We start from the raw sequence: 15,642 nt of genomic DNA, 5'->3' as shown, positions 1-15,642 counted from the left end.
GCAAATCGCTGCACGTATTTTACATTTTCCCAGCAAAATATAAAGAAATTAAGGGTGACTCAAACATTTTTCACAGTACTGTAGCTCAAAATAATCTCACTGTAGATATGGCAGAGGATCCTTGGCAGAGGTTTTTCTGTACTGCGTCTTACTAAAAATATTACAATATTTGTTTTACAACTACCTTCCAACAAAATGCAGGCTAGGGTTTACCATTAACTACTTACAGTACTTAAGTCACACTGTGTTTCTTTTAAGGAGGATCTCTACTTTCTTGCTTTTTTTCCCAAGGACTCTTAAAAAATTATCAACTCAAAAACCGCCTTTTGAGTCTATCAAAACCTTCGTTTGCTGTCATTGTGAGCTGGCTTAAGAGGAAGATAATGGATGGATGATCATATTAAACATGACCAAAGTTTCAAACTATGTGTGCAGGTAGCCAAAGCCAAAGCTTCATACTGCTTTAAGCACTCAGTTTAAGAGTTTTTTCCACTCTTGGATCTGTGTGACATCATGACGAGGGGATATTCTTAGCAAGGTCATCTCAACCACAAAGGACTGACACGCACAAAAGTGCGAAAGTCCCTGAAGGTCAGAGAACTCGAGCCAGTAGAAGTGCCTTAAACATGCATTCCTTTAATGGCCAGCAGGGGGCGACTCCTCCAGTTGCAAATCCAGCTCTATGAAGGTCAAAAAACAACTATTGGCTCCCTCACTCTGTGACTTCAGTAAACACTTTTCTGCTGCGCACAATTAGTAGTTTAAGTTTATACGGAAAAGAACGTGAAGTCTGCTGGAGTCAGAAAAAAAAAAGGATTATCCAGAATAAATGTCAATCAATTCTGCTTCATAGTCAGATTCACTCCTTGCTCATCACATCCACTTCAAAACAGCCAGAGGCTTCACAGGCATCAATAGTGGCAGTGGGTAACATTGTGACACCTGTGTTGGGGGGGTACCAAACAGAATAAAAAGCGGTCTTAAAGAAAGGAGGGGCAGGGAGTTAAAACTGCTTGATGAACTGAGGAGCTGCACCGAGGCCTAATTTATGGATCCTGCATCTGATGAAGGCTTGAAGCTGTCAGCTGCACTTGCTCTAGTCTAGTGGGTCTTCCTCTCAGTGATTTAGATGCTTTGTTAATGTGGCAATTTAGAAGCCAGTGCCTTTCCATGTACTTTCTAAATGTACATTTGTCTTGCAGTAGTGGAAATTAGCATCTCCTGTGTGTGTTTAATAAAAAATAAATAAATAAATGAACAAAGTAATTTCCATCCTTGTGATCCCTTTTTCAACATTTTCCTGCTTTTCTGTGCCAAAGTCAAAGGACTGTGAAATACAAGTTTGGAAAAGAAGCAATGTTTATTTCTTCATCAAGGCATCACAATCGGTCTTTTAATTCCATCTATTAAAACAAACACCCATCACTAATCTCGTGTGTCATACAATTTTCAGAAAATAAACTTCATTGGGAAAAAAACCAAAAAACCAAAGAGTGCAAAGGCAGAGTACCAGCATGTTGTTTTTCACTGCTAAAACTGATCTTTCTGACTGCTTTTTTAATACATTATGGCTGCTGACTGATGAGAAATAAAGTGTTTTTTTCAGCCATGCCAGACTCTTGGAAAATTCCCATTCAAATATCACAATATGTGAAACTGCAGTGGGTCTACAAGTACAGTTTCATCATGTGTACTTGGACTGAATGATACTGATTTATTATCAAAATCTTTCACTGCACATTTCCAGATTTTGCAAAATGTTAAATTTGTAATATTACTACTTGCTCATTGACTCACAAAGTGGTTTCTTATCATTAAAACTGATTGATAAGTTAACTACACTGACAGAGAAGACAGCTACAGTATTGCACATACCATCGCAATCCTCATACAAAGTTCACACACACACACACAGACGTGCGCACACTTATAATTGTTCACACACACACGGCTGCATTCACATTTTCAAAATCATACACACAGCTCAAAGTAATGCTCAATGTTTAGTGCCTATCCCATGACACAGTAAACAAAACATTCTTTTAGGATAAAAAGGAAAAAAAACCAACAAAACAAAACAAAAAAAACCTAAAACAAAAAATATAAACATCGTTTCCACTGGCAGGGCCTGCTGGTGCCTGACCAGTGTGTTTTATGACCCTGATGAGTCCAGATCCATCCAGGCAAATCCAGTCCGGTCCAGTCCTCATGTCACGCCTCACATGAGTGAGTCCATAAACACGGAGTCGTCGTCTAAAAGGAACCCCTCACCCCCCCACCTCGATGCAGCTGATACTAACCTGTCTGTGTACCTACTCGTGGTGTGTTTTAAAGAAAACTGTCCATGTCTGGTTGGGATAAAAGTAGTAGTAGTAGCAATAGTAGTAGAAGTAGTGGTCGTGGGTCTGAGACGCTTCTGAGTGAATCAGTAGGTGGCAGCGGTGGGCTCCCTCCCTGAGCTGAAGAGTATGTCGGCCTTTGAGCTGATGATGTACGTCAACATTAAGGATGCTATCAGCACGGCGACACCGACTCCGAGCGTCAACATCTGGAGGAGAAAGGGCAATCGTTACAGATACAACAAGAAGGTTTTCAAATGCAGTTTTAACTTCTAAACATACCACAAAGTTACTGTATCAACTTCTGTTACCCCCCAGGGTGTACACAGCAGCAAGATAACATCACCTTTATTTATAGTCACATTTAAACATCAAGTAGTTCCGATTGTAGCTCTCAACCAAAAAGCCTCTAAATGCTTTACTGTGGAAGCGATTATTCCAGCTATCACAGGGGTAAAACTGTAGAATGAGGGAAGTCGAGTTCCAGCTGCCTGTGGCTTTGCACTCATGTGATGAGCTGTTATATTAAAAATAACTCAGTCACATTATCATGTGACTTTAAAGCTGCAGTGATACAAACGGTGAACCCAAAGGCGCCAGTTTAAGCAGTGAGATGCAGTTACCACATTAACAAAATCGGATTGTATCAACACTGAAATAAAAGAGTTTCGATTTGTTTTAGCACAATGTGTTGATGAACATGCAGAGACCTGAAATTTGTTCAACGCACGCAATCAGTCACTGCCAGGATTTAACCAGTTTTGTTTTTGTTGTTAGGCTCTTTTGTTGCTGTAGTTCTGGAAACCGGAGTTGTTGGTTTAGGCCGGATCGGCCGCTAAAATCACAAACACTACTGTGAGAAAATCTAGATCAGAGAGAAAATAACAACCAATCATGGACACTGTTACAATTACCATGCAAATTTGGTCTCTTGTTATTGTTTGGAAGCCATTTTTTCAACATGAGACTTTCCCACAAGCACTCGCGTGCCTTAAAACAATCCCTGCCCTCCACTAACAATGAGATCACTGCTTACAAAAAAGTACTGGATGCCAACAGTGCTACCCCTCAGCCTGCTAGTAGAAGCAACTATCAATGGTATCAACTTCAAAATCCTATGTTGCCTTGTCTCGAGTTATTGCATTCACATATCAAACTTTTTAGTTGTAGAACAACTTCTCTGCTGTGTGTGTGCATCAGTCACATCTGTGGTGTCTTTGAGGAAAAGTTTACCTCCAGTTCATGACTGGCCACCAGGAATATGCGCCCTTTAATGCTCTTCCACCTGGACTCCGTCCACGTTGAGTAATCTTTGGAGGTGTACTCCTCCAGGTCGAAGGCCGGGGACAGCGCTTTGGAGAGACGAACTGTGGAGCGAACGCAGAATGCCACTCGTTCCGTACTGTTGGGAGGTGCTGCACCTTGAACCCACATGTAGCTGTATATCTGAGGGACAGGTTGAGAACAATGTGTTAAAGGGAGGAATTAGATAAATGATGTTCCAAAGGTTTTAAAGTTCTTACTTAAATTACCAGAGGGCAACTTACACCCAAGTTGACTTTCAAGAAAATACACACTGTTGTAAATCTTACATGTTTGCTCTCTTTGTCATCCTCGCCCTCTCTCTGGTTCTGGCAGTTGTCCTGGGTGATGTTGACGGTGGTGCCGGTCAGGTTGGCCAGCAGGTATTGGACCAGAAGAGTCGGTTCACTGTGCTGTTGTGTCACCCCCACGTAGAAGTTTGTGGGTCTTTCACCTGAGAGAAAGAAAGTATTTTGTGAGGAAATAAAGTTTTGATAAAAAGATAAGCTTCATTTAAGACTTCATACTTCAAAACAACAATAGGACAATATTATAAACAGCATCTAAATAGGTGTTAAGAAGCAACATTTATCAACAAAACCCATAGAAATGGGTTTTAGAACACGGCTTAAAACCCATTTTTATTCTTTGGCTTTTGGCCTCAGAAGGACTTCGTTTTTCCTTTTAATTAAATTTGTTATTAACTAATTAATTCATTATTTAACTTTTTTCTTTTATTTGGATTTTATTTATATCTTATGTAATTTTATTTTTTAGTTCCAACATGCAGCACTTTGCTGTGGTTGTTTTAAAGTGCTTTATAAATAAAGATGAAACATATTGAAGACACATAACAAGACTTTTTACTCCTACAACATTTTTAACAGTCTAGTACAAAACAGGATCAACTTACGCAGATGAATCGCGAAGTCCGAAGGTACCATTTGCTGGAACCAGGAGTTATTTGACTTAACAAGGAAACCGTACAGCATTTGGGTCACCTGTGAGGGAAGTAGGACAGATTCACTTCTGTTCAGTCCCACAAGGTAACAGCAGCATCAAGGAGAAAATAAAAAGCACTTATAAAGAATCTACAATTGATTATTATTGAACTTTTGCTGAACAGTTTAAAAGAAATAAATTTCAAGTTCAAAATGAATGAATGAAGTGACTGAAGAAGCCACTAAAGTTTTTAAATTTCCTTATTTTTGAAGATTTCTTAGACGAGTTAAAGATAATTGGAATAAGAAAAATGAGCTTGTAAACAAAATAGCATTCATTAAAATAAATAAACTTACCATCTGACTATCCACGTTAATGTTTTGCAGCTGGATGGGGTCCGATCCTCCTGCCTGTGTGTACAGAGCTCGAGCCACAATGGTCGCCGCTTCAGTCAGAGCCTTGATGATGCAGGGAAACAAAGAATGTTTTTCAGAGCTCAAAAGACTTTGTATGAAGCTCTCCACAGTAAATCAACACAACAGAGCAACAATGTTTAGATGATAAACAAAGTTTAGACGATAACGTGACTTTCTGCAGCTTAAATAAAAATAGACTTGCTATATTTTGGAAAACTGTTAATGTGAAAAGATAATTCAAACAAGCTGATCTTAAAATTAAAAATATATATATTTAAACTCTTTCAAGCTAAAAATAAGAAGAAAAGATCAGTAACCAGGGCTCATGTTGCTCTTAATACTTTTAATGCATTTAAAAAATATAAATAAAAATCACTTTAAATGTAGGTTAACACACTTTTAAACGGTTTTAACAACAGCTATACCTTTGCAGCATCTGTTACGTATTCCAGCTGCTCCTCTGGCGTCAGGTTTGGTGGGTAAGACATGTTCAGGTACTCCGCATTATCATACATACTTTCATAGTACCTGTGCACAGAACAGGAAATGGATTTTTAAAAAACCAAAAAAACCAAAAACAATCCCTAGCTCTGGATTGATTATTATTTATACTGAAGAAAATGCAAAGTACTTGTTGGTGAAAGCAGAGTTATGATTCTGGATGACAACACCAGGGATTGGCCGTGCTCGCAGGAAACGCTGCAAGGATGACGGAGGCAGCGGCTGAGAGAAACTGGGCTCTTGCAATGAGAAGTTGAGATTTAAGGCAGACGAGTTCAAGTTTCTGATGAGCTTTTCCACCTGAAACAGATCAGTGAAGGGAAGTAAGAACAAATGTTAGCCACACAGTAAAACACACACTGTGAGCTCTGGTTTCAGTTTTTTTCCGTTTATCTGAAAGTTATGATGTTTTCCCGCACAAGTTACATGGACACAGGAGCCCGTCCCAGCTGCCGTGGGGCGAGAATAACAAGTATATAAATACATAAAACTAAAGCATAGAGGAATGTAAGAAATGAAGGCTCAGAGACATGAGTGTTTAGGAGGTGAGAGGGATATAGGTACGGAGAGAGACCAACCTCTTCATTCACACTGCTGTTCCTCCGAGACACGGGATCAGTGTGAACCCAGAGCTTTGATTCTCCATGGAGTCCCACCTAGGACAGGAAAGTCCGACATAATCATATTGTACTTGCACATTTTCATTAAAATAACCCACAACTAATATTAAATAATTATTAATAAGTAACACAAAAGAAATCTGCACATGGTAAAAAAAACAAACATTATATATAATCAAAAGTTTTAATTTGAATTTTTTAAAGCCATTCAATTGTCAAGTAAAGAGGTATTCTAGTTGAATTATTCTTTAAGTCCAGCTCTGAGGTCTTTACACTGGCTGCCTGTCCATCAGAGGATAGACTTTAAAGTTCTGATGCTGGTCTATAAAGCTCTGAATGGTTTAGGACCAAAATACATCAGTGACCTCCTGACCCAGTATGAACCTTCCAGATCCCTCAGGTCATCTGGATCCGGTTTTTTATCAGTTCCCAGAGTCAGAACCAGACACGGAGAAGCTGCATTCAGCTTTTATGCTCCATATATCTGGAACAAACTCCCAGAAACGCTCAGTTTATTTAAATCCAGGTTGAAGACTATCCTATTCTCAGCTGCATTTGAATAAAACACCAAATCCGCACTGTTAAGCTTAAATTTCAAAACTTACATTTTAACTACTGATTTTATCTACTGTTCTGATTTTATCCACTGTTTTTTTAATCGATTTTAAATCATGCTTTTTATTTGTTTTTGTTCTTTAATGTCTCTGTAAAGCACTTTGAATCACCGTGTTGTTAAATTGTGCTATATAAATAAACTTGCCTTTAATCTAAAAGTATTGAAAATATAAACAAATGCAGGTATGAAAAAAAATATACCCAAATTCAAACAAAATTTTCCTTAAACTTCAGGAGTTTGTGCCACATGACAGTTACGTGTAAAGCTATCAGTAATATAATACACACCTGTCCAATCTCCACCACCGAGTGAACATTGTCCAGGTCCAAAGGAAACTGTTTATTCTCCATGTCGTACACCAACCTCGAGCTGCCGATGTAGTCAAAGGTTTCCTGTGGTCAACAGACAAATGGATGAATGGCAGGACAGTCAAAATGAAAACAGTTCTCAAATGTTAGTTGAGCACTGTGCTGACTACAGAAAAAAAGAAAAAAAAACAAAGAACTGACCCCCTGGAAGAATGCGTAGAGGATGGTGCGGTTGGGTTGGGCCTCCTGGGTGGCGTTGCGCAGAGCGTGTGCTGCCGCCAGCAAGGTGACAAACCCCGAGGCTGCACTCTCGGCGCCTGGAGCAATGTCAAAGAAAAAAGACCGGCTGTCCAGCTGCAGACAGGACAGGAGCGAACAGGGATTAAGCAGAGAATTTATCTACACAAGTTGTTCAATTTAACTAGCTATGAACATTTTTATTAATCAAAATGTAAACAAAAGCTCTACCACTGTATACTGCAGATCAGCCACTTCTACCATCTATAGTACATCCTTTACTCAAAAGTGAGCAGTCACTTTGATATGTTGGCCACTATTCATCTTCATTTTATGTCATGGATACAAGAACTGCACTTAGAGGTCAGAACCACCACTCAGCCAAACAGGAAAATCCAGGTAGAGGGGGTTAGCAATGACCGACTTTCAAAATAAAAGCAAGATGAATAAAATTTTGACCTCAGCCGTCGACCCAAATAAAGTCTATTTGAGGGTAATACTGAATTCTCACATCATTCTCAGCATGTTAATATGTAACACGTGGTACTGTGGTTTTCTTTTGAAACCACTTTTGCTTGAACTCACCCTCGCTGCTGCGATGACCACGCTCTCCCCCATCTTGTGGCCCTTATCTGTGTAGTTCAGAGGCCTGGTCGAGGCCAAAACATTAAAGTCTCCAAGTGGGTCACATACGATTTCTTCAGGGTGAAAAGAACAAGGCCCAAACAAACAGTGATTAGCACTATAATAAAATAACAATGATAAAAACTCTTATTTAAATATTTTTGCAGCATGTTTCTGAAAATATTTCCCACATATTGTAAAAACGTTAAGTAATGTTTATATAATTACACTTGAAAAATACCTGGGTTTAAGCTGAAGTTGATGCCATTTCTCCTCATGCAGGTGGCCGTGTCGGTGACGGCAGACATGTGTGAGTAGAGCTGCATCGCGCACAGTGGGTACTGCGGACTACTGCCATTCACAACATGGTTATGATTGTAGTAGCACTGTGAATGGAGAAAAGCACACAGATGAAAAACGCCTGTATACACAGATTTGAACTAAGAATGTTCCTGGGGACAAATTTCTTAGTCGACTGCATGAGGACAAAAAATTAGACTAACCGACTAGTCAATAATATTGACAATATCACGTTAAATTTGAGGAGTGTTTAATCAAGGATGTCAGAAACTCCCAAATCAAAAGGCATCTGAAACCGTTAATTAGTCTTCATTAATGAATGACTATGACAAATCAACATCTGAAAAACTACGAAATTGTAACTCAAAAGTGTGCTGCAAATTCAGACCAACCACTTCAATGAATGTAAAAATCTGAAATAATAAAACAATAAATCATCCAGCTATTTTCTTCCACTTATCTGAAGTCAGGTTCTGGGGAAGCCTAGACCTCGCTATCACATCGAGGCATTCCCAGGCCAGCTGAGAGACGCAATCTCTCCAGCGTGTCCTGGGTCTGCCCTGGGGCCTCCTCCTGGTAGGACACACACGGCTGGAACACCTTACCCAGGAGGCGACCACCTCAACTGGCTCCTTTCAATGTGGAGGAGCAGCGGCTCTGCTCTGAGCCCCTCACATATAACTGAACTCCTCACCCTATCACTAAGAGAGAGCCCGTCCAATCTTCCACTATTTGTATTCACAATCTCACTCTTTTGCCTTTAAAAGAACTAACTAGTTGTTAACAAAAATATCAGGCCTGATTAACAGATTTATGGCATTTCTCAACAACCATGCTCCATCTGGTGGCAGACAGCTGCATGATATTTGGGATACAACAGTGTGCCAGCATTCGGCATCAAATAAATGTAAAATAATTAGATTAAATGCCTAGTACATCTAGCACTAACTAGTGACAACAGTGTCGATGATTGGACTAGTGGCACACATCCCTAGTTTAAACCCATCAACATGAAAATGTCAAAAACTGCAAATCTTCTAATCTTCTAAGGCTGGCTTTAAAAGCAAAAAACCGATTCCCACGTTAAAATGTCCAACCTCAAAATATAACACAAAAGAAACACAAGCTTAATCTGTGCATTTGGATAGTTGTAAGGGTTAAAATCAGGAGCATGGCTGCTTTGAATAATGTATATATAAACACAGAAAGCTGTAGCTAAATGCTGCTAGCCTTCACATTTGCTAATTAAAGCAGACCGCTGTACTGTATGTTGTGCATCTACTGCCTTTTGTAATGGAAATACCTTACAAATAGTATGAATTTGTTTGGTACACAACATTCAGAATATTTTGGTAGGTGAAATTGCGGCATTTCGTTGGTCTTTTACTTAGCACTGTGGCTATTTACAGGCAACTTTAAATCCTTAAAGTTGCCTGTAAACTGAAATTATAACAAAAAGTTGTAGTTCAGGTCAAACCAAGCAGCTTAGACGCCATACTATGAATGTAATCTGAATTCGATACACGTCTATTTTATAAGGGAAGAAACATAACTTCTCTTTGAATAGTGTGCCATTCTGTTTTAAACTAATGCAATACTATGTGATCTACATGAAGATGACCTTGTTTGCTGCTGAAACAGCTTTAGAGCATTATTTCTAATCTAACCTCAACGACCGGTGAGGCAAGTTCAGATTTGGACTCGTAGTGTGTGAGTAGCTTATCATGTGACTGCACAATCTTGTACTCTCCAACATCAAGTGGAAAACAAATAACCTGTTTTATGGCCTGAGTGTCGTTGTCGTCTTTCAGGGAGAACATCGGGAAGTCATACTCCTCGTAGGACAAGCCATTTCCCAGAGGGTTCCACACGGTCACGTTACAGTGGGCTAAGGCTGGGTCATAGCTCTCTGAATACACGCCTATAGGGGACGCACAGAGAGGGGAAAAACAAAAATTACCATCAGTAACATTAAAGAGACCCCTGATCCAAAGATACAGTTGGATTGTTCCTCATCTACCAAGCATCCAACTTCCCTAAAATGACCCGGAGTATTTTGACTGTGTGCTACATGTTACCCCGACTAGACTTAAAGTTTGAATCCAGGACTATTTAATAGTATATGGCGTTAGCAAAGCATCTTCCAACTGTGAAATTACATGTTTTACTTCAGTAAAGGATGTGAATTCCCTTTTTTCTCCTGATATAATGCCGCAGAACTGTGGACTTCACCCCCCTTTCTTTTCCCACATGTCTGCACTGAGTAGGAGATGCTTTGTATCTTACTGTACATGTGTACAGTGACAATAAAAGCCATTCTAATTAAATCTCTGTTGAGTGTAAACAAGACATTTTGCAGACACTGCAATGTTTTAGAAGTCAAGCGCAGAACATGAAATATAACCCAGTTACAACTTGTGGTTTTATGAGCTATGCTCTCTGAGGATCATCAAACTATAATTTATTTCTGTAGCTTGTGTAAAACTGTGGAGCAAGCCTTAACATGTAACCCCCACCCACCTGAGTTCTCGTTGGGGCAGGTGGTGTGTGGAGAGAAACCCTCAGCTGGATTTGAGCTTGGCGCCACAACAACAACTCCAGCAACCCTACTGGAGCCAGTCTTAAGTTTCATCATGATAGATCTGATGAGCAGACAGCCGGCACACAGTACAGGAGATGATGCAGGTTAAAAAAAAACAAAACACAGAGATCATAGGTGCGTTAATTCTTTTGAAATATGGTTCAAGTTTCTTTCTTTAAGTTTAGCAGCTCCTATTAAACACACATCTATTTTATTATGCATGTAAGTAAATGACAACTTATAGCAGATTGGCCTCCATAACAGAGCCACAGTCCCATTACTTCACTGATTTATTTTTATTACCAAAGTTTTTGTTTTTTGTTAAGTATAAAAAAATATCTAAAATAGGTCTGAAAGAGAAAAATGTCTTACTTTAATTTCTTAAAGTCAACTCCAGTTTGATACTCAAAGTGCAATAATTTATAACATGACATGTAGCATTACCACATGGGCCGACATCAAAAGATAGAAATATGAGCTACTTCTAACCTATTAATTTAAAACTACTCCACATGCGTGTTATTGCTGGGTGTATATGTAGCTGTCTTGCATCACGTCTGATTGGCTAGCAGGATCATAGACAGTATACAAAGTGTGGACTAACTGCAGCTTTTACATTTGTTAATTGGATAGTTTCAAACTGCAATTCTGTTTTGATGTCGATTGATTGTTCAAAATAAAACCAAATATGGAGTAAATCAGTAACAGATTTAAAGTGTGAGTAAATGAGGTTTATGTTCACTAAAAACTACTGTGGGGGCTTCCACTACAGGGTGAGACATGTTGAGCGCACCTCGTAAAGAGCGTAGAATCCAGAATCACCATATAAGGAGGGTTGGGACCAGTTTTCAGGACCCAGTCCAGGTTTGCTTCTGATTCGAGCACATGGAGCACACCAACATCACCTGATAAAGACGCTGAAATCCGAAACAAGGAATATATCTGTGTTACAGCTGTCCAAGACATAAATATCCTTAAAAGCTTTTCAATCATTCTCCATTACTTTCATTAAACAGAAGCAAAACTGCAAAACTGGTGAGGCTTTTGTAGTGTGACACCAGCACACACTTCTATGGATATTCAGTTTTTTGATATTCAGGTAGTTATCACAGGAAATATTTGTTTTACTGTGGGCTTTCATCTGTGAGAACTCTTCTGTCACAGCTACACAGATGTGTGTTTGTGAATTTGAACAACTGAAGCAAAAACACAGGAAACACAGGAAGGTGTTTGCAGATTAATGCTCACTAAGCATTTTATTATTGCTCACTGTGTATCTAAGATACTCCAAACTACAACAAATACTTTTATGTAATAGGTTCAACTTGGATAATAATATCAAAATATAATATAATAGAAGCTGATGTACTCACACTGACAGCCTATTTGATGTGTTGCGTTTAGAAGTCGCACACACGGTATAGTGTAATTAAGATGCACATAAATCTTGTTTTCCACTGAATTACAGCTGACACCTGCAAGAAGAAAAAACAAATATTTGAACATACACACAAATTTCATCTTTACTATTCCACTTATACTATTGTCTCCTGATTTGTTTTCTTAGAAATAATTTAAATCAAACTTTCTAAACACTTTGAAACATGCTAGATCCTAATCTACTCCAAGCTTCATTCTGCATGAAGAAACCATGAACTCTGAGCTCCCAGTGCATTAAAAATATCCATACAGAGGTCTGCGCACAACAGGCCAATTTTCCATTTTCTCATTTCTTATAGTTTCCATCGCGAGCCTGGTCCCTGTGATAATGTTATAAGTAGGCAGGTTCCCCAAGCATGACAGCAACACTCATTCTCATTTTTATAACCTGCACTTACAACTAGCTGTGTTTTGACTATTAGACAACACAAAGAGGTCCTTTCCGAGGCCTAGTCAGCACGGCATAAATGTTGCACCAGTTTCCATAGTACACGTGAAGATGCTAACACCCACTGTAATGTTTAAAGGTTGTTCGGGAAACAAGTGAACTGGAGCACAATAACGGAGTTCATCTTTTGATGATAAAGTTTGTATATATATATATATATATATATATATATATATATATATATATATATATATATATATATATATAAATGTGTTGTTAGTTCATTCTCTCTCTTTCTTTAAAAAAAAGAAAAAAGAAAAAAAAAGAAAAATAGCAGAAGCAGAAGCATACACTGAAACATGAGCTCAAAAACAAGGTGTGAACTGAAAACCAAAGAAAGAACCAAGCCGCAGTTTTGGAAATACCCTTATTCACACGTTTTGACACCTCAGTATATATGAATAAAGATCTGGTTGCAGGTTTTTTACAAGTATAGGCCTACTGAGCTGTACAGACAGCGATCACTATTATTTTGCTTCTTTGCTCACCCCTCAGTTCACAAAAGAGAAACAAGGGTTACTCCTATTATACATCCAAAGATTCCTCCTTGAGAGTTAAGATGCCTGTTTACCCACATTGAAATTAGAGGAGCTTTTCCTTTAACATGCTTTGTAGAAATAATTTTCAAATAAATCCTGCGTCACAGGTCGCTTATTTAACGTCTTTTATTTGGATAATAATAGAACTAGGTTCTTTATGACATGTAAGCAATACAATGCTGCTTTTATTCCCCAGGTAATATATGGTACGAAACTGTGCTTAAGTATTGTGTACAATACAATACTTCGGGGTTTCAAACTGTCATCCTTCAAATATTACACTATAACAGCATCTAATCGCTCATGAATTAATACTGCTGAAAGTCAACAACAGAAACATACAGCAACAGTCTAAAAACAGGCCAACGGATCCCATTCAGACAACGGGGAGGTTGTCGGCTTTAAAATTTGCAGTGAAGTTGTAAAATACTTAATGTGTTTCTAAATCTTGATATACTTGAGTCATAAAGACATAAAATATTCTTGGTATCTGGGTTCAAAAACTTTACATGAGAAGGATCAGTGTCCTCGCTTTAACCTGACCTCATGGTTTCATCTTTTTAACATGGTCCAGGACAGCATTTTCAAATGTACGTTTTTGCACTTCAAGAAGCGGTATAATTCATAGCATTGTTATTATTAATTATTTTACATAAATAGGGTTCCTGCATACCAAAGAATTTGCTGCCTAACAAAAAATAGGAACACATCAACCAGATGATCTATAAAAGCGTGAGGACAAAGTTGTTATTGAGACTAAATCCAAAGACGTTTGCGAACACCAGCTAAGGTTTTAAAAAAGGGTAATGGGCACCACAGATATATATTCTGACTTCATCTTAACTACTCAACAAACTATTTCTGAAAGCATGCTCAAGTTTTTTCTTTTTACACAACACTTTTATCAAACTTAAACTATAGTAAGTTCAAGAGTTATTACAGTTCCTTATTTTCTAAATATTTCAATTCTGTTTCGTTTCCTACTTTTCATACTGGGTAGGCTCAGTTGTTTTTAAGCTTTTATTGTTTAAAAACATTTTTTTAAGTAATTTAAATGTTAGTGTTAGTTGTCTTTATTATAATAATATGTCTGACATTTCTTTTTATCAAAATACTAAAAATCACTCAACACTAAAGTAAAGGTCACGTTTAGAATGAAAAGAAAGCACAATTGTTCGGGGGGTTTTTTGTAACTAATCTCCCCACAGCAACAGAAAGGGGAAATGAGAAACAGATTTTTTTTCATCTCAAATGATGCTATGTTTGCTCACCTATGTGCCGATTTACCAGGATATTCTAAATGTTTGAAAGTGGCTTGTCTTCTGTTTAATTTCATTAGAGAGTCACGTAAACTACAAGAAATATGTATATAATGTATATAATCTGGTGTAGCGGTCCAGCCTTTAATCCCTCCGGGGGCGGCCGCAGCGGTGAAATCACGAGCGGTCACGCTGATGCTGAGTTAAGAAGAGGGCTGACCCAATCTGTCACTACAAAATCACCACCAAGGCTTAATTAACACAATAGATGCTGTGTTTCTTTTGCACATCCACTTGTTTAAAATGCGTAGAGAACAGTCGAAGCACCGAACTCAGTTGAAAAACCCATTTTAAAACCGGGACATAGATTTTAAAGGCAGACAGAAAACCTCCTGCTAACGCTAATTTAGCCTAGCATTCAGCTAGCACCGGACACAAAGAAGTCCTCGAAGCTAACCGCCCGAAAGCGAAACACATTTCGTTCTTCAGCAGTTAGACGAAGACACAAGTTTAGCAACAGGGGAATACAACTCACCTATGAAAAACAAACAAAATATCAAGTTAATGATCCATTTATTCGACAGCAAATCCATCTTCCTGGTTTGAAAAGCTGAAAACACAACAGGAAATGTTGACATGGGGAAACATCCGGGTTTTGCTGTTTGGGTCCGGTTTACAGAAAAAGGGGCGGACTCAGATGGACTGAAGTTATGTATTATATATATTCTTTAAATGGTAGATTTTGATTCAGCTATGTTTCAGTTAGTTTGTTTTTATTGTTTTGAAACTTTTTATAAAATTTGTGACGGGCAAAGTTTTAAAAGATCAGATATTAGATTAGATCACACATTTTTTTAATAGAAAGTGGAACGCTTCATGCTTGATTTGTTGACAAGTTTGAAATACTAGCATAGACTAAAAGCTATGAATTTCCATAATATTTTGATATTAATTTTAGTTATTTAAGTACAAAAAATTGTTTCAGTTAATTTTTGTATGTATGTATTTAGAGTATTATCTTTATTTGATATGACTTAACCAACATGTCATTGTTTAATTTTGTTAACTATATTGGTGTTTTGGACATGACAGAAGAGAGTAATTCAGTTTTCAGACACATTGGGAGTGATACAGTCCTGCAGAGCAGAAACTGACTTGACTTGTGATGCT

The 15,642-nt window shown here is 38.1% G+C and overlaps 1 protein-coding gene across 1 annotated transcript; it reads right to left on the bottom strand.

Moving 5' to 3' along the window:
• Positions 1 to 1,336: 1,336 nt before the first annotated feature.
• ncstn (nicastrin) lies at positions 1,337 to 15,080 on the bottom strand. Its single transcript, XM_080907484.1, has 17 exons — positions 15,008 to 15,080; positions 12,160 to 12,261; positions 11,580 to 11,703; positions 10,726 to 10,847; positions 9,981 to 10,126; positions 8,147 to 8,291; positions 7,867 to 7,979; positions 7,246 to 7,398; positions 7,024 to 7,128; positions 6,079 to 6,156; positions 5,631 to 5,800; positions 5,425 to 5,527; positions 4,940 to 5,041; positions 4,555 to 4,642; positions 3,932 to 4,095; positions 3,573 to 3,785; positions 1,337 to 2,548 (listed from the first exon to the last, which is right to left on the bottom strand). Exons 1-17 carry the CDS (start codon positions 15,063 to 15,065, stop codon positions 2,426 to 2,428), a joined length of 2,109 nt encoding a protein of 702 aa, XP_080763610.1. The 5' UTR covers positions 15,066 to 15,080; the 3' UTR covers positions 1,337 to 2,425.
• Positions 15,081 to 15,642: the final 562 nt, after the last annotated feature.

The sequence above is a fragment of the Rhamphochromis sp. 'chilingali' genome (genome assembly GCF_963969265.1).
Source record: "Rhamphochromis sp. 'chilingali' genome assembly, chromosome: 16".
Taxonomy (NCBI): Eukaryota; Metazoa; Chordata; class Actinopteri; order Cichliformes; family Cichlidae; genus Rhamphochromis; species Rhamphochromis sp. 'chilingali'.
The sequence above is the reverse complement of the archived record's forward strand: the minus strand, read 5'-3'. Positions and strand labels throughout refer to the sequence as shown.

What these genes read in the sequence shown, in the direction of transcription:
- ncstn (XM_080907484.1), bottom strand. Translation starts at nt 15,065, where the DNA reads ATGGATTTGCTGTCGAATAAATGGATCATTAACTTGATATTTTGTTTG. An exon ending in CAACTTCAGCTTAAACCCAG is followed by an intron (nt 7,980 to 8,146) that starts GTATTTTTCAAG and finishes TTCACCCTGAAG; the next exon opens with AAATCGTATGTGACCCACTT. An exon ending in ACGTAACAGATGCTGCAAAG is followed by an intron (nt 5,042 to 5,424) that starts GTATAGCTGTTG and finishes TGCATCATCAAG; the next exon opens with GCTCTGACTGAAGCGGCGAC.